This window comes from Meles meles, chromosome 4, assembly GCF_922984935.1.
Source record: "Meles meles chromosome 4, mMelMel3.1 paternal haplotype, whole genome shotgun sequence".
NCBI lineage: Eukaryota > Metazoa > Chordata > Mammalia > Carnivora > Mustelidae > Meles > Meles meles.
In genome coordinates, this window is record NC_060069.1 from 93,957,364 (window position 1) to 93,983,524 (window position 26,161).

A 26,161-nucleotide genomic window follows, 5' to 3' on the forward strand; every position below is an offset into this window, starting at 1 on the left:
TATGTCTTAAATTTAGATCTGTGGTCAATTTTGAGCGAAGTTTTGTGTAAGATGTGAGTTTGAGGTTAATTTTTTTGCATATAAATGTCTGATTGTTTCCAACTGTTGAAAAAGCTATCTTTTTTTCCATTGAATTGTCTTGTATATACTTGTCAAAATGAATTAGCTATATTTGTGTCAGTCTGTTTCTGAACTTTGTTCCATTGATATCTAGTTGTTCATTTATTTATTTATTTATTTATTTATTTCATTTTATTGTTCATTTATTTTTTAAAAAATTTCATTTATTTATTTTAGGGAGAGAGAGTGCTCACAAGTGGGGGGAGAGACAGGGACAAGCATACTCTGCAGTGAGTACTGAGCCCAACATAGGGCTGGATCTCAGGACACTTAACCAATTGAGCCACCCAGGCACCCCCTGTTTCTCCATTTTTATGCTAGGAGCACAGTTTTGACTAATATAACATAATAAGTCTTAAAATTGTACAATAAGTTTTTAAAAAGTATGATTTCTCCAGTTTAATTGTCAACATTTTTCTGGTTATTTTGTTCTTTTGCTTTCTTCTTTAAATTTTAGAATCATCGTGTCTGTATCTACAAAAAATTCCTACTGGGATTTTGATATGCAATTGTAGATGGCATTTCTTTAGCACTTTAGAAATGTTGAACCACTTCCTTCTGGCCTCCATAGCTCTGGTGAGAAGTCTGCAGTCATACAGATTCAGTGTTCTATATGTATAATATGTGACTACTTTCACGATTTTCCTTAGTTTTTGGTTTTCAGCATTTTAATTGTGCTGGATCTGGATGTGTAGTGCTTTGGACTTATCCTTTTAGGAGTCTTCTAAGTTTCTTGAATATGTAGATTTTAAGTCTTCCACTGAACTTGAAAAATTTTAGCACTATTACTTCCCTAATTTTTTTTTTTTTTTTTTTTTTGCATTGAACTCTTTTTTTCCCCCCTACTTTGGGGACTCTGATGACATAAATACTAGACCTTTTGCTCCTGTCTCATAGATCCCTGAGGCTTTATTCATTCTTTTTTTCCAATATTTTTTCTTTCTGTTATTTAAGTTAGATAATTTCCATTAATCTATCTTTGGTTTACTGACTTTCTTCTGTTTTCTTTATTCTCTTGTTAAGCCCATCCAGTATGTTTTTTAATTTTAATTCTATTTTTCTTTTTTAATTGATTTTTCCAGCTTTATTGAGGTATGATTGAAAATAAAAGTTGTATATAGGTAAGATATACAACTTGATGTTTTGGTACACATATACATTGTGAAATGATTACCATAATCAAGCTAATTAACATACCCATTACCTCACGCTATTGTGTATGTGTGTGTGTTGAGAACACCCAAGAACTGCTCTCCTAGCAAATTTCAAGTATACAGTACATTATTATTAACTATAGTCACCATGATGGATGTTAGGTCTCCAGAACTCATTCATCTTATAACTGAAAGTTTGTACCCCTTGACCAGCCTCTCTGCACTTCTTCAATTCTCCTAATTATTGTATTTTTCAGTTCTAAAAATTTTATTTTGTTTTTCTTTTTGTCTTATATTTCTTGGCTAAGACTTTCTGTTTTGCCATTTGTTTCAAAAGAATTTGCCCTTTCTTCTTGGAACATTTTTATAATCACTGCTTGTGAAGTCTTGATCAGATACCTGTCATCTTGACATTGACCTCTATTATCTTTTCCCATGTGAGGTGAGATTTTTCTAGTCCTTCATATACCTTGCAATTTCAGATTATGTCATGGACATTTTGAATATAGTGTTATAAGACTCCAGGTCTTATGTAAATCCTATGATGAATGTTGATATTTTTCTTTTACCAGGCAGTTAATGCAGTTGGGTTCAGCCTACAAATTCTGCCAGTTTTTCTGTGAACTTTGGTTTCAGTGTTTGTCATTTCCAGAATCTTGTACTATTTGTACTATTTGTACCTGCCCTGTGAATGTGCCACCTAGTAGCCCATCTGGTACCCGGGTAGGGGTTTGTCCCTTAGTTCTTAACATCTTTGCTGTGCTGTTTAGATTACAGTTCACACATGTACAGCTTCAAGGTGAGTCTCGGAATTCATACCCAACTTTCCAGAGCAGCTTTCCCAAGCTTCTCCCTCTCTGAGATGGTGTGGTACTTTTTGGTTCCCTGAGCTTCCCCTTTTGTGTCTCCTCTTACCAGAAAGCTGAAGCTTTCGTTACCCTACTCTGCTGGCATTTCCTATGCCCACAGCTGGGGCTACACATCAGGACCACAGAGAGAGAGAAAAAAACATGGCGGTCTTGGGCCATATCTCCTCTGGTTGGAGAGGGAGTTTTACCTCCTTCAGTATTTTAGGTATTGCAATTACTACTGCAACCACTAGCCTGGGTACAAAAGTATGGAGGGAAGCAGGGGGAGAAAAGGAAATATGGAGGACTTCTCCTGTTCTCTCTGAGTGTTAGCCAAAACATGAGAGCTTGTCCTGGAGTTTCCATTGCATCCTGGTACCCACTCTGGTTTTGTGGACTGTCTTGATTATACCAGGGAATATCAGGGAAGAAATTGGAAACTCACCACCAGTTAGCTGTACTCGAATTCTTATCCTCCTCCATCTTCCTGCCACCATAGATTTTTTTAGAGTGTGCATTCAGTCCACGTTTTATCCCTGCGTTCAGTGGTAGGGGCAGGGTGGAGTGTGTTTCCTCCATCATAGTCTGAATCAGAACTTGGTACTTTATTTGTTAATTTTTGTTTTTAAAAAATTTTTTTCTTATAAAAATAGTACATCTTCATTATAGAAAACTTAAAAAGTAAAGATAAAATAAAGCTAAAATTTTCTGTAAACTCATGAACTAGAGAAAGCTTTTATTTCATAATTTCTATTTTAACAATAAAATTAATTAGATAATAAATGAAATAAAATTGTTAATCATTTTAACCATTTAAAAAATTTTAAGACCCAGATGTTATTGACTTACCTAATGTTGTTTTTACAAAATTTTCTTTTTCCAAATAGATAGAAAGTCTTTATCCTCAAGCTGGCTGGGTTGAAATTGATCCCGATGTTCTCTGGCTTCAGTTTGTGACTGTAATAAAAGAATCTGTTAAAGGTAATTAGACTTGCAAAAATAAAAATAATAAATTGTATTTTGTTTGTAGTAAAAGTTTTCCTCAGTCTGTCGAATTTTGTGGGTTTCCTAAGTTATAATTACACAAATAGTACTTTTTTCCTTTTTTAAAAAAATTTTTTGTTTATTTCTTATTTTTTTATAAACATATAATGTATTTTTATCCCCAGGGGTACAGGTCTATGAATCGCCAGGTTTACACACTTCACAACACTCACCATAGCACATACCTTCCCCAATGTCCATAATCCCCCTCCCCCTCTCCCAACCCTCCCCTCCCCCCAGCAACCCTCAGTTTGTTTCACAAATAGTATTTTACTGGGGTAAAATTTCTCAGTATTTTTCGGCAGACATCTGTGATTTATAATTAACCACTTTGTCTAGGAAAGGTAACAGCAACTCTCTGTTCTCTGGTTTAAATCTTTTTTCAATACAGTATAAAGGCTTACTTTCCATCTTCATTCAGGGTTGTGGCTAGTGCTCATTCGACTTCCTACTGTGTACAAAATACTAGAGGGTTATAAACAAAATTATAACCCACAGTTCCTGCTCTCGGGAATTTACAGCTGTGTTACCTGTATTTTTTTTTTAAATGTTTTATTTACTCATCCGAGACAGAGAGGGAGGGAGCACAAGCAGGGGAAGGGGTAGAGGCAGAGGAAGAAGCAGGCTCCTTGCTTAGCAAGGAGCCCAATGCCAGACTTGATCCTTGGACCCTGGGATCGTGACCTGAGTGGAAGGAAAAATTTTAACTGACTGAACCACCCAGACACCTGAAATCTTAACTCTTTAAGGACATTTTCCCCGTGTAACTTTCTTTAAGAATATGGCAAGAGATGACTTGTAAATGTGAATTCTAAAAGATCTTTCATTTCATTTTTGTGTCTCAGTTGCTCCTCCTTCTTGCCTTTTTGGTTTGAAATACTTCAAAACTTATTTTAAAAAGCTGCAAGAATAGTACATGGAACACTTATATGCCTTTTCCCAGATTCACACATGTTTAGCAGTGTTTATCATTCTTTACAAACTCTTTTTTTTGACCCATTTAAGGGTTCATTTGACATAATTACCTGTGATCCCTAAATATTTCAACATTACCTCCAAAGGAAGGGAGAATTCTCCTATATAAGCACACTGCACATATCACAGAGGAAATTTAACATTAATACAGTAATATTTAATACTTAATCTTCAGTATTCCTCTCTTATCTCAGTCATTAATAGGTCTTTTTTTTTCCCAATCTAGAATCCTTCCAAAGGTAAGGCATTGCATTTGGCAGTCAGTCTGTCTAGTCTCTTTTAATCTAGAGCGTGTTATTTGTGGCACTGACAGTTTTCAGAAGTATAGACCAGTTTATTAGATGCTCCTGCATTTTGCGATTGTCTTATTTCCCCATGACTAGATTCAGGTTAAATATTTTCCAGGGGAGTACTATACAGGGGTGAAGTATATTCCTCAGTGCTCAAATTCAAGTTGTCCCTAATTTTCCTAGTGGGATAAATTGCTTTTCTTTTTTTTTTTTTTTTTAAGCGTTTATTTATTTATTTGACAGAGAGAGAGCACAAGTAGGCAGAGAGGCAGGCAGAGAGAGAGAAGGAAGCAGGCTCCCTGCTGAGCAGAGAGCCCGATGCAGGGCTTGATCCCAGGACCCTGAGATCATGACCTGAGCCGAAGGCAGAAGCTTAACCCACTGAGCCACCCAGGTGCCCCATAAATTGCTTTTCTAAAAGAATATCACAAAAAATACTCGAGTTGCAGTATTCTAAGAACTATGAACCAGAAATACCATGGGTTTTTTTTTTCTTTTTTCTTTTAAAGATTTTGTTTATTTGACAGAGAGAGAGAGAGAGGGAACAAGAGAAAGAATCTCTCTTCTTGGGCAAGGAGCCGGATGCAGGACTGGATCCCAGGACCCTGGGATCATGACCTGAGGGAAAGGCAGACACTTAACTGACTGAGCCACTCAGGTGCCCCAGAAAGACCACATTCTTATTTGCATCTTAGCATATGTTAAGATCTAAGCTTCAGTAATTATACTATTTTTCCTGGGAATTTTTCTTGTCATCAACCATCAACTTATATTATGTTGTGCTGACCATAAAAATAAGTTGTTATACCAGCGAAGGGCGATTTATTCAGGAGTAGCAATTTGGCACGAGCAATCTATGGCAAAAACCGTAGGCTAGTCCAGCAAACAAAGGAAAGGAATGTTATTTTGTGGAAAAGGAGAAAGAGGTTGAGAAGGATTGTTTTGAACTGTAGTCCATTGGAGAAAAGTGAGAGTTTGGGGTAATGATGGTTTTTCATTGGCTGGGTTAAATTTATTTTAGCAGATGCAATGTACATCTTTTCCCGTTAATGACCTATGATTGCCGATTCCTTCCTGCTGAGGATTCTACTCTTGGGGTCTGTGATTGATAGGTCTTCCTGTAATTGACCCAGTGGTTTGGTCTGCAGTGCATTTTAGAGAGGTTTCCCTTTATTAATTTTTATAGGTTGATTATTGCTTGAATTAAGATCAGTCTTTTAGTATTATCAAGAAGAAATACAGTCTAACTTACTTTGAGTGGTGTTTTGCTTTTTTTCTAATATTTAAAACAAAAAGCCCCTTTGTTATTATTAGAATATGACCTTTTTCCCTTTAAGTAAAAAATTACTGTAAAACCATCTTAGTAGTGCTTCCTTTATTAGCTCCAGTTATGTTACTAAATGCTAAACCCATGTTTCCCTTAAAGATTATATTGAATGAATTATTTCCCATACTGTAATATTATAAAGAAAAGCTTCACTAGCTTTTAAACATGTGTTTTACCTATCTTTATTTTTAGCCGCAGGAATAGAGATGAATCAAGTTGTTGGTCTTGGCATTTCAACACAGAGAGGAACTTTTATTACGTGGAACAAGTAAGTGCATTGTGTGATAAGCGTTCTGTTGCTGGGTTTGGACCACAGTGAATAGATTGCTTCATTGCTGTGAAACCTTTTTGGAGAGTTTTAAATTGGTGAATTAATAGAAGTTTAACTTGGTTAAGAGGGATGAAAGTGGGCCTACTTTCTGGCATTTTAAAATACACTCCCTGCATGTTATCTGAGGTCGACTTACATAAAATGATAACAATAAAAAGTATTGTTACTGTCATAAAATTCTCCATTCCTTTCTTTTGATATAAGGTAGTTTTTCAAATAAGCATGGGTTGAAATCTCAAAAATTAGCTTATACCAAAAAAGACTCAAGAGAGACTAACAAATTTCATAAACACGATTCTATAATTATGGTTTATATTTTCAGTCTATTCCAAATTTAATATTTAAGTACCTACAGCAAATGGGGTATGTGTAGATTAAACACAATTATAATATAATGGTTACCATATAGTGAATATCTATATTTCAAGTTCTGTTATCCTAACAGAGAAACTTGTTATTTAGGTATTATGACTCTTTTATACAGGAAGAAACCAGGGCTCAGTGAAATAATTATGTAAGTGGTTCAAGGCCACTCAGTTAATAAATAGAGCCAAGATTCCAAATTATCTTTTTGGACTCCAGACATGCTCTTTCCACTACACCCATATTGCCTTCAACATGAGTTTCTTTAAATTTTTTAAGATTTTATTTATTTGAAAGAGAGAGATTGAAAATAAGAGAGAGCAGGAGAGTGGGGTGGGTGTTAGAGGGAGAAAGACTCCCCGCTGAGCAGGGAGGCCAATGCGGGACTTGATTCTGGCACTCCGGGATTGTGCATGACCTGAGCCGAAGGCAGATGCTTAACCAACTAAGCCTCCCAGGAGCCCCAACATGAGTTTCATTAAAAACAATAACAACAACCACAAAACTCTATAAAATGTTTTTTTGTTACAAAGCACGACTTCAAAGGCATCTTGAGCATAGGGCAGTGGGGAGGAAAAGTAGTAGATATAGGAAGTAGGGGATAAGTGTAAGAAACATAATTGGGGTGAATTCACAAGGTCTTGGCCTTTATTTCACTATTGGATAAGAGGAAGAAGTTTAACTTTACCATTATGTCTGGCCTTGATGTTTGAGGGGATATGATAGAAATTATAGAGACCATTAGAGGAGGAATGAGTTAAATGGTGATGAGGGTGGGTGGAAGGGAATATGATGAAGTGTTTGGTTTGGGATGTGTGAATGTGGAGATACCCAAAGGTGGTTAGAACGTTTGTCTGGTTTAACTAAGGCATGGCTCATTTCCTCTAGATAGGTGCTTTTTCTTTCAAGATACAATGTATCTCAGATGGTTGCCTGCATCTACAGCATGCCTTCCTCAAACTTCCCAACCGTTGGTGTGCTGGACAGAGCACATCTTAAATCGGTGATACATTTGTCAGATGAAAGACTAAATGAATTAAAGTCATCTGTGTAGATCAGGATTTCTAAAGAGTGACACCGTTCACATTTTGGGCCAGATGATTCCTAGTTGTTGGGGGCTGTCCTGGGCATTGTAGGGTGCTAGGCAGCATCCCTGGCCTCTGCCCACCAGGTACCAGCAGCACCCCACTCCCCCAGTTGTGACAACCAAAGACATCTCCAGACATTGTCCAAAGTCCCTTGGGGGACAGAATCACTCCTAGTGGAGGATTGTTGACATAGACTGAGTAGAGAAAAAGAGGTGTGTTCTCTGATAGGAATTACATGGATAGAAAAAAAGAAGAATGAGGATTTAGACAATGAATATTCGCCCCTCCGCCCAACATAAACGGGATCAGAAAGCAAAAAGCTGGCATGATAGGACAAACACAGATCTGGGAAGTAGGTGGATGGAAGTAGGGGCAAGGGAGTGTTCCTAGGGAAATAACTCACTGGAAGTGTTGTGTTTTGTTGGATTTGGAGATTAAGATCATTGGCTATAAAGATTGTTTACATCAAAACCTAGATAGCAGGTCATTCATGACAGGAAGATCAAAATATTACGAAGAAAGTTTGTATGTGGCAGTAAGACCATGTTTCACTTTTGGGGAGAAACAGAGGAGTCAGGTCAGGTTCCAAGACCATTCACTTCCCTTACTGGTGGTGATGTCCTTGTGGAAGGGTAAGATTTCTTCCTAAGACAGTTAATTGTGAATTTTCTCCTTGACTGGCCTTTTTTGAGATGTTTGTATTCTTTCACGAGTTTTGGAAACTTTGCTTGTAAGAACTGAAATGCTAGAGATTTTCTGAAAAAAACCCACACAGGGCTTTGTGCTTCTTTTACCTTAAAATAATGGAGTCTTAAAATAATGCTCCCTGAGTTCTCGTGAGCCACGCTAGCACAGAATGTCGGCAGATCTGCAAGCGCCACAACAGAGAGCGGAGATACAGTGCAGAAGTGGGCATGGCTCCGAGCAGCAGGAAGTACCTCGGGCTCATTTTCTAGAGAAAGATTGACAGACAGGCCCCTGGCACAGTCTGCTATGCATTCCAGTCCCAGCCCACACCTGCTCGCCCCAGCTCAACGCTTCTTTCTCCTGCAGTCATGGCCATGGTCCTGTTGTCCTGACCGTACAGACTTTATTTCCCAGTTGTTGCTGTCAGGATGTCTAAAACTTTGAACTTTGTTTTTGTTTTTCTCTTTCCCCCTCCTTTCGATGCCCGGAAACTTGGTCCTTGTGTTTTCTTCACATTCTTAAGGTTAAAAAAATTTTCTCAGTGTATTTAATCCATGATGTGTTTAGCCTGCCTTGTCAAATAATGGCATATCTCCTCCATCTTGGTTGTTTTAAGTTCCTTTTGTTCTAAAATACCTGCGCTGTTTTGGTTCTTCAATCTCTATGTCTCTCAGGGAGGCTTCTGCCTGCAAACCTCGGATCAGGGTGTGTGCCAATTAGTAACATAAACTATGAGTCATGCAAGCAAACTGAGATTCACTCAGTAACTGAGGACTCACAGGGAGTAAAGCACTGTGCTGGCTGCAGAGCTGACTACGAAAATGAGTAAGAGCTCCAGCCCTCAAGGAATTTGCAGTCTCTTAATACAAGTATACAAATGAGCCTGTGTTCCCACAGCACCAAATACATCTTTTATTGTGGTACCTGATACTTGTGTTAATGGTTCTTACCAATTACTTACGACACAAATACATTAAGAGCCACAGAGTGGCGGAATGTGTTAGAGAGGTTTAAGGCAACTCATTTACAATATTGCTGTTGACGTTTTCCCTCCATTTCTCCTTTGACATTGACAGAGGGAAAACAAGCCCAAATCACTGCTAAGTGAATATTGGAATATGTGCTGCTTCTTGAGATCAGTATTCTAGATTGTCTTCTACCATGTTATAAATTAATGATGTCACTCTCCTCTTGTGATCTTCTCCCTGTCCTTGTTAGAAGCATCTAATGCATCATGCTTCATCCTGGCTGAGAAGTTTGGAACGTGTAATATATTTAGTCAGGAGTGTTTTTTTTTTTAGTCAGGAGTGTTTCAACCTCCTTGTTTGTTCCTTCTCATCCTTCAGAGCTCACTTCTATTGTCATTTCTCATGGAAGTCTTTCCTGACCTCTGCACTGGGCAAGGTCTCCCTGTTAGTATATTCATGGCAGTCTGTATTTTTCCTTCAGAAGACTTATTCCTATAGTAAGTAACCAATTGAGTAATTGAGTATTTCTTTGGTTCTCTGGTAGGGAATATATTCATAGGGGCAAAGATGCCGTGTCTCTCTCTTCTTCATACCTATGTCCCCAGCTCCTGGCACAAATTGCTATGTAAGCATTTGATGAATCAGTGATTAAAGATCAGATTTAACTGTGTAAGTAGAAGCTATTGTGTGTAGAATGGCACAGAGAATCATGTATGTGTAGATTTCACTTCTGTCAAACACAGTCTGATAGTCCTGATTGATAGCAGCGTTCGTTTTTCAAATACCTCTTTGGTGTCTGGGCTAGGGGGTGAGAATCCAAAAGGGAATAGACTGTGTCTTCAGGAGGCGCACGGTCCAGTGGGAGATACAGATGTGAGCCTAGATAGTTAGGGTGCAGGCTGGTAGAAATCTGCCCAGTAGAATTGCTGAGTACCTGGTAATAATGAAGGAGCTGAAGGCGAACACTGAATAGTATAGAAGAAGGTAGAATGAGGGAGGGTTTTACAGAGTCACTTGAGCCAGGCCTTGTAGGATGAGCAGGAGTTTTCTAAGTGGGAAGAGCAAATCACTGGCAAAAACAGTAGCCGGAGGAGCATGGTATGTTTGAAGAATGAGAACTACTGTGGATTTCAAGGGGTAATATAGAGAAGGTGCCACCACCATGTGTTCTGACTCCTTCCTAACACTGACCTTCTCTCATACTCCCCCCTCCTGTTCTGTGCTCCAGCCACACTGGCCTGCTCTCTGTTTCTTGAACACTCCCCACTGGTTCCTACTTTTGTTATGAGCAGCTTCGCACCTGTTGCTCCCTCCATCTGGAGCTCTCTTACCTGAGAACTTACCTCTCTCCCATCATTCAGACTTCACTACAGAGATAATTTCTCCTAGGAGACCTTCCCTGACCATTTTATTTGCGTATCACTTTACCATTTTATTTTCTTCACATCACTTATTATCCAAAATTCTTTTTTTCAGAGATTTTATTTATTTATTTGAGAGACAGATAGTGAGAACAGAGCACGAGCAGGGGGAGAAGGAGAAGCGAGCTTCCTGCTGAGCAGGGGAACCTGGCATGGGGCTTGATCCCAGGACGCCGGGATCATGACCCGAGCTGAAGGCAGATGCTTAACCAACTGAGCCACCCAGATGCCCCTAAAATTCTTATTTATTTATTTGCATATTTATTTTTATTACATATCTCTCATTGGAGTAAGAAGTCCCATGTTGGGATTTCTGTCTGCCCTATTCTCACTGGATCCTTCATACTTAGAATAGTGCCTGGCACATAGTAGGCACTCAAATCTTCGTGATCGAGATGTACCTAGAGAGGAAGGCAAGGTCCCAGTCCAGGAAAGGCCATTTGTTGTGGTAAGGATAGAGTTTGTCTCTTACAAAAAGTGGGAAACTATCAAAAGCCATTAAGCAGAAGAGGAATGTGACCAAATTTACATTTGAGAAAGAATATTCTTGAATCAGGGCAGTCTGTATTTCTCCTTCAGTGGATTTATTCCTGTAGTAAGTGAGCAGCTGAGTAGATCTGAGGGGAATGAGACTAAGTCTGAGAAGTCTTTTTGAAGGCTATTGTTTATTCGGGTCTCTGTTCTCATATCTGAAAACACTCCCCCCTCCCACTTACTCTATTCCTTTACCATGCCAGTGTTTTGCAGCATGATCCTTACATGAAATGATAGGGGGAAAAAGCTGGCAAAGGAAACAAAGAAACCCCCATATACTTAGAGAGGTAGAAGGAGAAACATCACAATGATAACATGGAAGTTTAGGAAAGTGACAGTTTTAGGTAGGAAGAAGTGATTGTCAGGAGTCAATATTGCAGAAAGATCAAGTCAAATTGAAAAGGAGCCTGTAAATCTGGAAATTAGGAAACCAACGTTACACAGTGAATGTAATTTTCATGAATGATTAGAAATCTCAGTTGCATTTGAATTGTGTTCAGTTGAGGTAATGGGAGGTGATGAGGAAATGTTGAAGGGGCTTAGTTAGGTGTGGGGGCATCCTGGGTTAGGAGAGGTATTTTTGGTTCTGTTTCCAATGTGGGAGATTCAAGCATGTATAGAAAGAGAGTTGATGGAATACTGATGAAATGAAGTGATGGAAGGGTCGGGAAGGCGTGGGTAAAGAGAGTTCAGTTGGAGCTGCCAGCCTGAGACATGAGAGGGAAAGCTTTTCCTCTGAACCAAAAGAGAAGTGGGAGAAATGAGGAGTTAGGAAAGTCATTCCTGTGTCTTTACTTCCTTTGAGAAGCAGGTGGTAGTGCTGGCCTGCGGCTTAAGAAATCTGTGAAAATTAAGATGTACCATTTGTGGGGCATGGGGAGGAAACTAATGAGGGACAAGAGAAAGACTTTTATTGTTTTAAGGGACTCTGAGGACATAGACAAGGTTGTGTTCCATAGATAATGGATTGGTATCAGTTCACAATGTTCTGGCATTGAAAGTAGACACAGAAGAAAGCTGGTAGATCCCAGGTTAGGTGTTGAAAAGGTAAATGGTTAACTGGAAAGATAAGGGGTAGAGAGTGACATTGTGCAGAAAAAGGGAGAAGGAATTGGTGAGAGTTGGACAAATCAAGCATTGAGTTAGGAAGAGAGATTGTAGTAAACTATTTTGGAACTCTAGAACCTGATTGGGCCTTGTAACAACAAGGGGATGCTGGATGAAGGTAGAAGCTACTATTCTCAGGTAAGAGGGTGTGTGCAAACCGGCCATCATCCTTTACTCCTCAGCCCTGCTTTGGGTGTGGGGAAAGCAGCTCACATTCCTGGAGTGAGTGGAAGGTGCCAGGGCAGGCAGTGGGGACATTGTCTACAAAAATTTGAGTGTGTATGCTTTGGTGGATTTGATTGTGCCCTACAGAACTGGCACAGATGCTCACCTAGTTCTAGCCCTCTCAGCTGCAGTGGCTTTCTCAGGCTGTGTCTGTTGGAAGATTTAAAGGGCCAGTACCTTTGGGGGGTTCTTTTGGAGCCAGACATTAAGAAAATCTTTATCAGGTCACTAGCCAATCACAGAGGTAAGAGAAGTTGCAGAAACTTCAGTGACCACACTCAATAAGGAATGCACACTTTGCAAAAATAGTTTGGAAAAGTCACAAGCTGGCAACTCCAACCCTCAACAAAGAAAAATCTGCAATCCCTGAGGAGTGGGAAATCAGATTTCTAGAGTTATCACATTTATTTTCAAAGGCATAAATTTTAAACATCTCACTAACTGAAGAAATTAGTCACAGTTTAAGGAATATTCAATGAATTAATCTGTTAAAAACTAAAATTATACATTAAGATTTATTTTTTTTTAAAGATTTTATTTATTCATTTGACAGGCAGAGATCACAAGTCGGCAGAGAGGTAGGCAGAGAGAGAGGAGGAAGCAGGCTCCCCGCTGAGCAGAGAGCCTGATGAGGGGCTCGATCCCAGGACTCTGGGATCATGACCTGAGCCAAAGGCAGAGACTTTAACCCTCTGAACCACCCAGACGCCCCATACATTAAGATTTAAATTGCACATTATAAACAGTACAGTTTAAAACTATGCAATTCAGGATTCGTGACACTACCTATAACCATCTTTAACTCCTTAATTACTCCCTCTTTCCTGTAAATAGCACCTCTCAGTTCTCAGCCTTACAAGTTATTAAGCAAGGTGCATTTTTATTTTTACTTTTTATTTTTTTTAAAGATTTTATTTACTTATTTGAGAGCGAGAGATAGCAAGGGAGAGCATGAGAAGGGGGATGAGGAAGATGCAGTGTTCGATCCCAGAACCCTGGGATCATGATCTGAGCCAAAGGCAGACGTTTAATGGACTGAGCCACCCAGGCACCCCAAAGTGCATTTTTCTATATTAAAATAACAAAAAGAAAAATCAGTCTAGGTGAGATTATGGCAGATGTGTTTCACTTATGCATTACTATCTTATAATACATTTGTTTTCATATAAAATTAATGTCTACAAGTAGTTATTAAGTATATCCAATGCCCCAGACACTCCCCAAAGCACCATCTGATATGGGCACCGTATCTGAGAAGGCATTATGCAATATGCAGTATTGGCTATACCATCAAATATTGGAGGTTTGGCCACATATGAGGAGCTGGAAAATCACCTTGTGTTTTGACTCAGTAAGGGAGATTTGGGGGAAATAACCCAACAGAAGCAACAGCGGCACCTCAGAATTTGACCTTGGGAAATTGGGTCACTGCGGATGTAATTAGTTAAGTTAGGTTGAGGTCATAATGCAGTAGGGTGGATTTGTAATTTGGTATGACTTGTGTCCTCACACAAAGGTGGCCACGTGAAAACAGACACACACACAATGCCCTGTGGAGGAGGGGGTCGAAGTGATACACCTCTGAGCCAAGGAATGCCAAAGATTGCTGCAGACCACCAGAAGCTTAGGATGAGGCAAGGAAGGATTCCCTTAGAGGTTTCAGAGGGAGTTGGCCCTGGCAACACCATGATTCTGGATGTTTAGCTTCCAGAACGATGAGACAATAAATTGCTATTGTCTTAAGCCACACAGTGGGGGGTGCTTTTGTTATGTCAGCCCAAAGAAAAAAAATACAGTGGTCAACTGATTTTTGACAAGGCTGCCAAGACCAGGCAATGCAGAAAGAACCATCTTTTCAACAAATGATGCTGAGAAAACTGAGGGTCCATATGCAAAAATATGAATGTGGACCCGTACCTGATACCATATATAAAAATTAACTTAAAAAATGAACTGAAGACTAAACTTAAGAGATAAACTTCAAAACTCTTAGAAGAAAGCATAGAGGAAAATTTTCATGGCTGTGGATATAGGACTGATTTCTTAGATGGTACCAAAATCACAGCTAACAAAACAAAACAGACCAAATATAGATAAACTGGACTTCATCAATATCAAAAACGTATATGCATCAGAAAACACTATTAAGATATTTTCATATTTTTGACAAATAATTCCTTTTCATATTCTTACCTACTGGAATTCCCCAAAGTATAAAAATTGTCCTAAATTTGGGGTGCCTGGGTGGCTCAGTGGATTAAGCCGCTGCCTTTGGCTCAGGTCATGATCTCAGGGTCCTGGGATCGAGTCCCGCATCGGGCTCTCTGCTCTGCAGGGAGCCTGCTTCCTCCTCTCTCTCTGCCTGCCTCTCTGCCTACTTGTGATCTCTCTCTCTGTCAAATAAATAAATAAAATCTTTAAAAAAAAATTGTCCTAAATTTAATCACAAGAACAAGAAATAAAGTCATGTTGAAATTACTTTGACAGAGTGTATAATTTGTGTTTTATTTATTTATTTTTAAAGATTTTATTATTTATTTGACAGAGAGAGATCACAAGTAGGCAGAGAGGCAGGCAGAGAGAGACAGGGGAAGGAAGCAGGCTACCTGCTGAGCAGAGAGCCCGGTATGGGGCTCGATCCCAGGACCCTGGGATCATGACCTGAGCCAAAGGCAGAGGCTTTAGCCCACTGAGCCACCCAGGCACCCCACAATTTGTGTTTTAAGGATTTTATTTATTTATTTGACAGAGAGCACAAGCAGGCAGAGTGCCAGGCAAAGGGAGAGAGAGAAGCAGGTGCCTTGCCGAGCAAGGAGCCCAGTGCAGGACTCCATCCCAGGTCCCTGGGATCACAACCTGAGCTGAAGGCAGCTGCTTAACTGACTGAGCCACCCATGCGTCCCTACAATTTGCATTTTAGAAATGTGTCTGGAAAAATTTATAGTCAGTGATATCTTAAATGTGCTGTAAGATTTCTGGAAACTGACGGCAGCATGGAAGGCGTGTGTCCTGGTCTGCATCTTGGTGTGTATGGTTTGTAATCTCGTCTATAGGAAAATTGGAATATCGCTTCTCTGATTTGCATTAATGATATTGGTGACTATTTGGATCACTGAAGGAAAAAGAAGTAACATGAGGTAGGTGAATGCTGTGATTCTCATTAATAGAGGTGAAAAATGGGGGGGAGGACACATTAAGAGAGTGAAAACTCACAAAATGGTGGAGAATATTTATTTGTAAGTCATTTATTTGATAAAGAATTAGTATTTAGAATATGTAAAGAACTCCTACATCTCAACAGCAAAAAACCAAATAACCCAATTCATAAATGGACAGAGGACTCGAATAATATACAATTAGTCAATAAGCACATGGAAAGATGTATAGTATCATTAGCCATTGGGGAAACACATATCAAAACCACAATGAGGTATCACTTCACACCCACCAGGATGGCTATAATTTTAAAAATGGAGAGGAGGGTGCCTGGGTGGCTCAGTTGTTAAGCGTCTGCCTTAGGCTCGGGCCATGATCCCAAGATCCTGGGATCAAGCTCTGTGTTGGGTTCCCTACTCAGCGGGAAGCCTCTTTCTCCCTCTCCTCTCCCCCTATTTGTGTTCCCTCTCTCGCTGTCTCTCTCCTTCTGTCAAATAATAAAAATCTTTTTAAAAATTAAAAAAAATAGAGAATGACAAGTGTTGGTGAGGATGGGGAAACATTGGAACTCTTGTATACTGGTGGCAAGGATGTAAAATGGTGTAGCCGCTGTGGGAAAAAGTTCAACAGACCTTCAAAAAGTAGACTTACCATATGACCCAGCAATTCTCATCCTAGGGGTTTGTCCAGAGGGGTTGGAAACAGGGACTCAAACAGGTATAGCAGTGTTTACAGCAGCATTATGCACAGTGGCAAGAAGCTGGAAACAACCCAAATGTTTATAAATAATGGGGACGGTAACATAGAACATTGTGAACTGTACTTAATGCCACTGAACTGTGTACTTAAACATGTTTAAAATGGCAAATTTCATGTTGCATATATTTTGCCACAATTTTTATAAAGAGAGTCAAGGGGTAGAGAGTGTGCTAGGTCATGGGATGCAAGAATGGAAGGAAGCCTGGGAGAGGTTGGTAGGAAGAAAAGGGAATGTTTGAGTGATTAAAGGCTGCAGTGAGATTGAAGGTAAGGCATTTATAGAGAGTAAGATTGAGAGAACTGGAATAATAGCATGAAGTGTTGACTAATATATTGGAATGTTAGAATTTCAGGAGTAGAATGTTCCCAGGTTAATAAAGTTGAGGACATGCTCTTGAGTATGGACTGCTTAAGAAGTAGGGGTTACGACAGTCTAGGGAATTGAACGTGGCCAACCCACACGGGAGAGCACCTAGAACTAGAGTAGAAAGCAAGTCTGAGTTGAATGTCGAAGATTGGTAGATGTCAGTGGTTGAATTTACAGGAGCCAAAAAGGGAAATGATTTATTTCTACTATATTTCTTAGTTGTGTACTTATATTGCAGTGTCCACCCAGAGGTTGTTAAATTTCTTTTTACTAGACACATTTTGATAAGCCTGTAGGTTGCCAGTGGCTAAGCCAGTCATAAAATTGAGAGACGTAGAAATAGGTTTAGGCAGTATTTCAGCTCTTCTGTAGGTACAGAGGTTTTGATCTGATAGTGTGACAAGCTACAATGAAGGGGGAAAGCATTGGCTTCTTTTTAAGGTGTATGGGCAAGTATTTAAAGGCCTTTTCATTAAATTTCTTGTGTTTTAGAAGCATGCACATCGTACTGCTTCAAAAAGAGCATCTTTCGGGCGCCTGGGTGGCTCAGTGGGTTAAGCCGCTGCCTTCGGCTCAGGTCATGATTCCAGGGTCCTGGGATCGAGTCCCGCATCGGGCTCTCTGCTCAGTAGCGAGCCTGCTTCCCTCTCTCTCTCTCTGCCTGCCTCTCTGTCTACTTGTGATCTCTCTCTGTCAGATAAATAAATAAAATCTTTAAAAAAAAAAAAAGAGCATCTTTCCTGTTCGAATTTGGTCTAGAAGTTCATATTATGTATCATATTATAATAGTTACAAAATGTGTTCAATTTTTATAAAATAAGTCATTCAGCAAGCCCCGTTTAATTAACTCATACTTTGAGATTCCAGTGTGCCCTCTAATTTTTGTTTTCTCTTATGGCAGATCTTTTATTTAATATAGCCTCGATTCATATTGAGTCTCCAAATACTGTTTTTATCATTCATAGGAAAACGGGAAATCATTTTCACAACTTCATTAGTTGGCAAGACCTAAGAGCTGTTGAACTTGTAAAATCTTGGAATAATTCGCTCAGACTGAAGGTAATCTTTTTCTTCTGTGATTTGGATGTTGCTGTTTTCCATGTAAATGTCCCTTAACTGTAGGCTTAAGTGTATAATCTCCTATTTGTACTGCTTTAGGAGATTGAGAAGAGAATACACATATGCACACTCCTCACATCAGTGAAACTTAGTAATAGTCACCCAGAAGCACATGTGGTAGACTAAAGTACTACACTTCAGGAAACCCAGAGGAGGTTTAGGACGGCCCAGATGTTCTGACATAAGTGAGAATTCATTCCAGGGGAAGAATTGGCCAAATTGCCATTCTTGGAGAAATAGACAAAATGCAGACTGTGTCCAGAAAGAAAATAGGGAAGTGTCCAGATTTCATCCTCTTTTATTAGAAAAGTGGAGAATGGATATTGAGATCGATAACTAGCTGACTGCCATGAGCTCTTCACTAATGCCTGTCACATAAAGGTCGCAAATGACAACAGTGACAAGCATGACGGTGACCTCAGTGGCGGTGGCAATGTAAGTGTGGGATTACTGAGTCACAGGGTAAGACAGTTTCCAAATGTGGCCAGACCTGATATAATCAGTACTGCAGATTGCCTACGGTGTGTTGCAATATTCTGTGTTCTAATGCCACCCAGCTAAATGCCTCCTCAGCTCGGGTGCCCATACAAGGTAGTGCTTCGGGGAATATCTGGAGCATTGGTTTTACTCAACAACTATTTGGAGACATTAATTTTATATGAAAACAAACAGATATTATAGATATTATGGAATCTGACAGCAGTGCATGAGTGCAAGAGACACTTTAGCCATAATCTCACCCACAGTTGGATCTTCTTTTGTTAGTTTAATATATGAAAATGCACCTTGCTTTAATAACTTGAAAGGCTGAGAACCAAGAGATGCTCTTTACAGGACAGACTAATCAAGGAGTTGAAAATAATTATAAGGAAATGTCATGAACTTTGAATGGTATAATTTTAAATTATACTAACAATATAGAATTCTGTATCTTAATGCATAATTTTAGTTTTTAATTGGTCAACTCATCAAACATTTCTTAGGTCTGTCAGTGGGGTATTTATAACTTTTATTCCTCCCATCCAAGTACTAACCAGGCCCGACCCTGCTTAGCTTCGAGATCAGACGAGATCGGGCACGTTCAGGGTGGTATGGCCATAGACTAAACTTTTATTCCTTTAAAAATAAGTTTTGAGGGACGCCTGAGTAGCTCAGTTGGTTAAGCGGCTGCCTTCAGCTTAGGTCATGATCCCAGCGTCCTGGGATCGAGTCCCACGTCGGGCTCCTTGCTTGGCGGGGAGCCTGCTTTGCCCTCTGACTCTGCCTGCTACTCTGTCTGCCTGTGCTCACTCTCTCTCTCTCTCTCTCTGACTAATAAATAAATAAAATCTTAAAAAAAAATTAAAAAAAGAATAAGTTTTGAGGGGTGCCTGGGTGGCTCAGTGGGTTAAAGCCTCTGCCTTTGGCTCGGGTCATGATCCCGGGGTCCTGGGATGGAGCCCCACATTGGGCTCTCTGCTCGGCACGGAGCCTGCTTCCTCCTCTCTCTCTCTGCCTGCCTCTCTGCCTAGTTGTGATCTCTGCCTGTCAAATAAACAAATAAAATCTTAAAAAAAAAAAAAAGTTTGACTTTGGAAATATTTATGTCTGTAGTACAAACCCCAAATCTCACATATAAAGCTCACTTCAGGCACAAAAATCAGCCTTTAAATCTCCTCATCTACTTGATATTGAGGATGCGCATGATGTAAGCTTTGGCTTTTCTTAGGAGACAAATGTAAACAGACTCTTGGAGTTTAGCACACACGATTCCAGGGCCTGGCCTGCCACTGAGAGAAGCCTACCCTGCACTCATCCTATACAGATGCTTTTTCTTTTTCTTTTTTTTTTTTTTTTTGAAGATTTTATTTATTTATTTGACAGAGAGATCACCAGTAGGCAGAGAGGCAGGCAGAGAGAGAGAGAGAGTGAGAGGGAGGCAGGCTCCCTGCTGAGCAGAGAGCCCAATACGGGGCTCAATCCCAGGACCCCGAGATCATGACTTGAGCCAAAGACAGAGGCTTAACCCACTGAGCCACCCAGGCGCCCGCTTTTTTTTTTTTTCTTAAGGATTTTATTTTTAAGTAATCTCAGCGTGGGGCTCAGATTTACAACCCCAAGATCAAGAGTTGCATGCTTTATCAACTGAGCCAGCCAGGTACCCCTCTCCTGGATGCTCATGGTTTATCAATTGAGGTTATAGAAATGTTGAGGGTGTGTGTGCCAGAGATGGCACCAAAGTCATTTGTTTAGCCAATGCTAGCTCCAAACAAAATGGTGAAGTAATTGACCTGTGTTGGCAGTCTCCTGGCACCATTGTTTTCCTCCAGTTCTTGTAGCAGCGTTCATGCTTCCTCTCACTGCTGTTCTGATTGTTGGTTAATGGTTGCTAAGGCTTCTCTTTGCTTGTAGCATAAAATCCCAACTCCTTACCATGGATTGGCCCTGTCTACAGCTCTGACCACTTCCCAGACCCTTTCTTCCTGAAGTTGCTAAGTATTCAGCTCCAGCTTTGCCAGCCTGCTTTTGTTCTTAGAGCACTGAAGCTGCCCCTTACCTTAAGGCCTTTGTACCCTCAGGGGCTTTCTCCCGTCATGACTGGATTTTTCTCATCTTTCCAGGCCCAGCTCATATGCGGTCTCCTCTATGTGAGTCCTTTCCTGTCATCGCATTTATAGACTAGTATGTCCCCACCCCGCAATCCAGTCTCTGTCTTACTGTCCTTTCTTTCTTTCACAGCACTTACTACATTTCAAAGGTTTTGAGACATACATTTTTTTCAATTGAAATTTTAATTGAGATAAGTATAGATTCACATGCAGTTGTAAGAAATAATACAGGGATCCCTTATAGGCTTTGCAGTTTTTCTCAATGGTAACATTTTACAAAACTATACTATTGTGTCTAAAATAGTATAATTATAATTATAGTGTCTATAATACTATAGTAGTATTGACGTTAATATAGTCTATAGATCTTATTCAGATTTCCTCAGTTTTACTTGTACTCGTGTATGTGTGTGTGTGTGTGTGTGTGTGTGTGTGTATGTTTTATAATTTCTGTACGGTTTTTTGCCTGTGTTCATGTAGCCACCACCAGAATCAAGATGATGAACATTTCAAGGGTCCCTCGTGTCGCTCTTTTGTAACCACATCCTGTCTCTCTTGTGCGCTTCCCCACACTCTTCCCATCCCTCACTCCTTGCAGCCACTAATCTGTCCTCCACTAAATTTTTTTTCTCACTTCAAAAATATTATATACATAGAGTGATGCAGTATAAAACCCTTTGGGACTTGCTTTCTTCACTTAGTGTAATTCCCTGGAGAATCCAAGTTATATGTGTATCAATAGCTTGTTACTTTTTATTGCTAAATTGTATTCAGTGGTACAGATGCACCACCCGTTTAAGGACATCTGTGCAAATTCCAATTTTTGGCTATTACAAATAGAGCTGTTTGGAACATTTGTGTACAGAATTTTATGTGAACATGAGTTTTCATTTGTCTAGGATAATACCCCAAGGGTATAATTAATTGCTAGGTCAAATAGTAATTGCATGTTTTGTTTCATAAGAAACTGTCAGACTTTTTCCCAGAGTAGCTGTATCATTTATATTCTCACCAGCAATGTATGTATAAGACATACATTTTTTTTCCAATTTAAAAAGGGCAATTTTTAAGCAAGGTGTTTTTGTTTGGTTGGTTGGGTTTTTTTGTTTTTGTTTTTGTTTTCTTTTTAAAGATTTTATTTATTCATTTGATAAAGATCACAAGTAGGCAGAGAGAGCAGGGGAAGCAGGCTCCCCACTGAGCAGAGAGCCTGATGTGGGGCTTGATCCCAGGACCCTGAGATGATGACCTGAGCTGAAGGCAGAGGCTTAACTCACTGAGCCACCCAGGTGCCCTGGTTGGGTTTTTTTTTTTTTTTTCAGGATTTTTTTTTTAAAAGAATTTATTTTTAAGTATCTCTACACCCAGTGTGAGGCTTGAACTCACAACTCCAAGATCAAGAGTTGCGTGCTCCACCGACTAAGCCATCCAGGCACCCCAAGCAAGATGTATTTTTAACTGCTAATTTTTAAAAATCATTTTAACCATCAATTATATCTTAGCATTATATTGCAATTTAAATAGCAGGATTTTTTGTTCTTGGTGGTACATTCAATATTGGTTTATTTTACAGTCAGTGTTTTCTTAGACTATCTCACTTATTGATTTGATTACTTGTCTGTCTCTTCCCATTAGAATGTAAATTTCAAGAAGGCAGGGATTCTACCTATATTGTTCATTATGCTTTCTCAAGGCCTAGCACAGTCCTTGGTACATAGAAGGTACTCAATAAATATTTGTTAAATGTAAAAACAAAAAGTTAATTGTCCATATGTTGAATAAAAGTGCATTTGTAAGAACTCTCCATACTTTTTGTGTGCCTCCCCCGGTCCCCCCGGTATCTGTATTTTAATAGAAGATCCCTGAAGGATATTAAATGTAATTTTTTTAATAGAGGAAAGTATAGTGTTCTTAAGGAGGAAGAACTCTTTTCAGTTTGAAGCATTCCTTAAAATATAACACATCAGAGGAAGTATTATGGGTGGTCATTTTAAATACTTTCAGAAACTCTTATCTTTTAATAAGCAGTACAAAATATAAAGAAACACAGAAGGTTTGAACACTGAATAAGGTGAAAAGGAAGTTAAAAGGGTACAAACTTTCAGTTATAAGATGAACAAGGTTTGAGGATCTAATGTATAACATGATGACCATAGCTGATAACACTGTATTATATAACTGAAATTTGCTAAGAGAACTTAAATGCTCTCACCAAAATGGAAAGAAAAAAAATTAAAAATTAAACTGGGACTCATTGTTCCAAAAAAAGGGGACAAGACTGAAATGTAGAGAGAATTGAGTTTATACATTTTCTTGATTGTTGTGTTTAATTTTAGTAAATAAATAAAATCTTTTAAATATATACATATATATTTTTAAAAAATTTTTTGACAGAGAGAGAGCATGTGCATGTAAGTGGGGAGGGAAGGACAGAGGGACAGGGAGAGAGACAACCTTAACCAGGGTTCATACCCAGTGTGGAGCCTGGTGCAGGGCTCCGTCTCATGACCCTGAGATCATGATCTAAGCTGAAATCAAGAGTTGGACACTTAACCAACTGAGCCACCCAGGCGCTCCTTTAAATATAGTGTTTAGGGGAGGGGTGGACAATAACAGAGGAAGAAAATACAAGAAGTGGGTAAATTCTCTATAAGTGAATATTTTATAAAATATCAGTTTCAGAAGTTGAATTGTCCATCTGCATTCTTATAGTAGGTGGCAGGATGAAGTTTTTATTCTTTTATTTATTTATTTTTTACTATGCCTGACAAACCTTAAAACTCAAAGCTGGCTTTCTATGAAAGACTTTTTCTTTTTAATTTAGGATTTCGCTTACTAAGAAGTAAATTTTAAACTATATATATTTCAGCTTTGATTGAGATAAGTACAGATAGTATTAAATGAAATCATATACCCCAGATTTTAGGTACTTAATGTGTAGGGGAGTTTCCCTTATGGTTTAATACTGACTTCACTAAAAATATGTTTCTAAACAGAATATAGCCTTCTCCCTTGACTCTCTTCCTTTTATTTTAAAAGATTTTATCTTGAACTTCTTGTGTTTGCTAAAGAAGGTCATAGTAGATATGTTACATTTCATATGTTAGAATACAAATTATCCACTTGAAGTAATATTACTTTACTTCTTTAAGTGCTAAAAATCCTATAAGTAGTTGAATGATTCATTTGTTATTGGGTTTGTTTTCATGTGTGTAGAATTAATATAGAAATATCAAACATCATTAAATGTATTTTTCTAAAATGTCTTTTTTTAAATAGCTATTACAGAATTTCTGCCGAGTGCTGCACTTTTTTACGAGAAATAAACGATTTTTAACAGTCAGTTTGTTCAGTTTCACAAACCAGCATGTTTCTTTGAGATTGGCCTGGATTTTACAGAACATGGTTGAGGTAAGGAAAGATTGTGTGTGTGTGGACTATAGGGAAGAAAAAGTAAAGGAATAACAATAGTAATTTGATTATTTGAGGGAAAATTAAGTAATTTGATTATGTGTGGGAAAATTAAGTGTCCATTACATATTGGGATGGAATACAGGAATCTTTATTTTTTTTAAACTTTTTATTATAAGTCATAACACATATAGGAAAACAGACAAAACAAAAATTTACCACTCATTGTGGAGCAAATATCTGTGTAACACTACTTGAATCAAGAAATAGAACATTGTGATACTGTGTATCCCATTTTCTTTCAACTTTTACTTTTTTACTTACATGTTTTTTTCCTCAACACTGTAGTTTTACCTGAATTTTAAAAAAAATTGTATTAATGTGTAAATTAATTTTCTTATATTTTCATTGCTATTTAGTGTTCAATATATGATTTTATCACTATCCATTTATCCATTCTGTTTGTGTGCATTTGAGTTATTTCTAGTTTGCGGCTATTATGAATAATGCTGTCTTTGGGGTATATATAAAGGCATTTTTGCTGTATTTATATATGGGAATGGAGTTTTTAGGGCATGAATGTGTATATATATCTCTCTTCACTTTTAGTGGATAATGTCCAAAATTTTCTCACAGTTTTTAAAAATTATTTACCCACCATCAATCAATGAGAGGACTTCATATTTCATGTACCATCATAATTGGTATTATCAGTGTTTTTTTTTTAATTTTAGCCACTTTGGTAGTTAAATAGTGATCTCTCCTTGTGATTTTATTTTATTTATTTTAAGATTTTTTATTTATTTGAGAGAGAATGGAGAGCATGAGAGGGTGGTGGGTCAGAGGGAGAAGCAGACTCCCTGCTGAGCAGGGAGTCCCATGTGGGACTTGATCCTCCAGGACCTGACTGAGCCAAAGGCAGTTGCTTAACCAACTGAGCCACCCAGGTGCCCTGTTTCTTTCATTCTTCTAGGCACCAGGATTACTTCAACCCAGGTGAATGATTGAGGTGATTCAAAACAGCTTCATTTCCTGTGAGAGCCTGTCTTTCTAGTTTACCCTTACTTACAGGGTAGAGCTATTTGGAGTCTTAACCCAAAGCAAGCTGGGAAGCCCTAATAGGGACTCTGTGTTTTTGAATGGGCATACTACCTATCAGAGGACCTGACTCTCAAATGTTTTTTTCAAGGAACAGATGAACTTACTACTTGTCAGGCATTGTTGCTGCTTACTGAGATGCAGATTAATCTTTCTCTAATCTGGAACAAATTTTAGAATCGCAGTTTCTAAATTTAAAAAGAATTTGAAATAAAGTAATATTACCTTAAGCACTCCATATTTAAGTGGTATAAAACCTGAATGGAATCTTCAAATATTTGTTATAAATAATCTACAAATGACTTCTTTTTTGGAGCTTATGTCATGTGTTTTCATTTTATTGATCCTTTCCACTGTTGAAATATAATTCACCCTTAAATGTATTTATTTGCTATTCTTTTTATCTCATTTATTTAGGAGACATGTTTTAAGCATATGCTATATGCTAGGAACCCTCCTCAGTGTTGGACTTACAAATTTAGTCCTGCTCTTAAGGAGCTGAGATCTAACAGGGAAGTAATGATGTGAGATAAGGGTTAGAAGATTTCCGAAGAGCTTGGACAAAGCCAGGAACTGCTAGTCTTGAAGGACAAATAAGAGTTGGCGAGGTGGTGAAGTACAATAAAGGGCATGGTTTCCACTATGTTAGTAATACCTCAGGGCACCTGGCTGGCTCAGTCAGTAGAGCATGCCACTTTTAATCTTGGGTCATGAGTTTGTACCCCACATTGAGTATAGAGCCTATTTAAAAAAAAAAGATATCTCAACAATCGTTTCATTGTCTCTGTTGGCTAATTTAAAGAGGTTGTGATACTTTTGTTTCCTTTGGCATGCTTTATGCTAAGGATTAGCAAATTTTTTCTTTAACATGCCAGATAGTCATAATTGAGACTTGGAAGGCCATAAGGTTTCTGTCACAACTACTCTGCCATTGTAGTGCAAATACAGCCATAAATAACACAGAAACAGGTGAGCACGGCTATATTCCAGTGCCATTTTATCTATGGACCCTGACATTTGAATTTCATATACTTTTTCATATGTCACAAAGTATTCTCTTTTAAAAAACAATTATAGGGGTGCCTGGGTGACTCAGTCAGTTGAGCGTCTGCCTTCAGCTCAGGTCATGATCTCAGGGTCCTGGAATCGAGTCCCGCATCAGGCTCTCTGCTCAGCAGGGA

General features: G+C 38.7%; 1 protein-coding gene across 6 annotated transcripts in view; it reads left to right on the plus strand.

Annotated features, from left to right (window-relative positions):
- The window catches only part of GK5 (glycerol kinase 5), a 103,969-nt gene that overhangs the window by 28,740 nt on the left and 49,068 nt on the right, over positions 1-26,161 (plus strand). For 2 of the 6 annotated variants that reach the window (XM_046002952.1, XM_046002951.1), the window contains 4 exons: positions 3,010-3,103; positions 5,951-6,026; positions 17,730-17,823; positions 23,751-23,882. In XM_046002952.1, coding sequence (XP_045858908.1) covers positions 3,010-3,103; positions 5,951-6,026; positions 17,730-17,823; positions 23,751-23,882 — 396 coding nt within the window. Of the gene's footprint in view, positions 1-450; positions 473-2,192; positions 2,349-3,009; positions 3,104-5,950; positions 6,027-17,729; positions 17,824-23,750; positions 23,883-26,161 lie in introns of those variants that run through there. The other 4 variants (XM_046002953.1, XM_046002954.1, XM_046002955.1 and 1 more) reach the window with 4 other exon arrangements.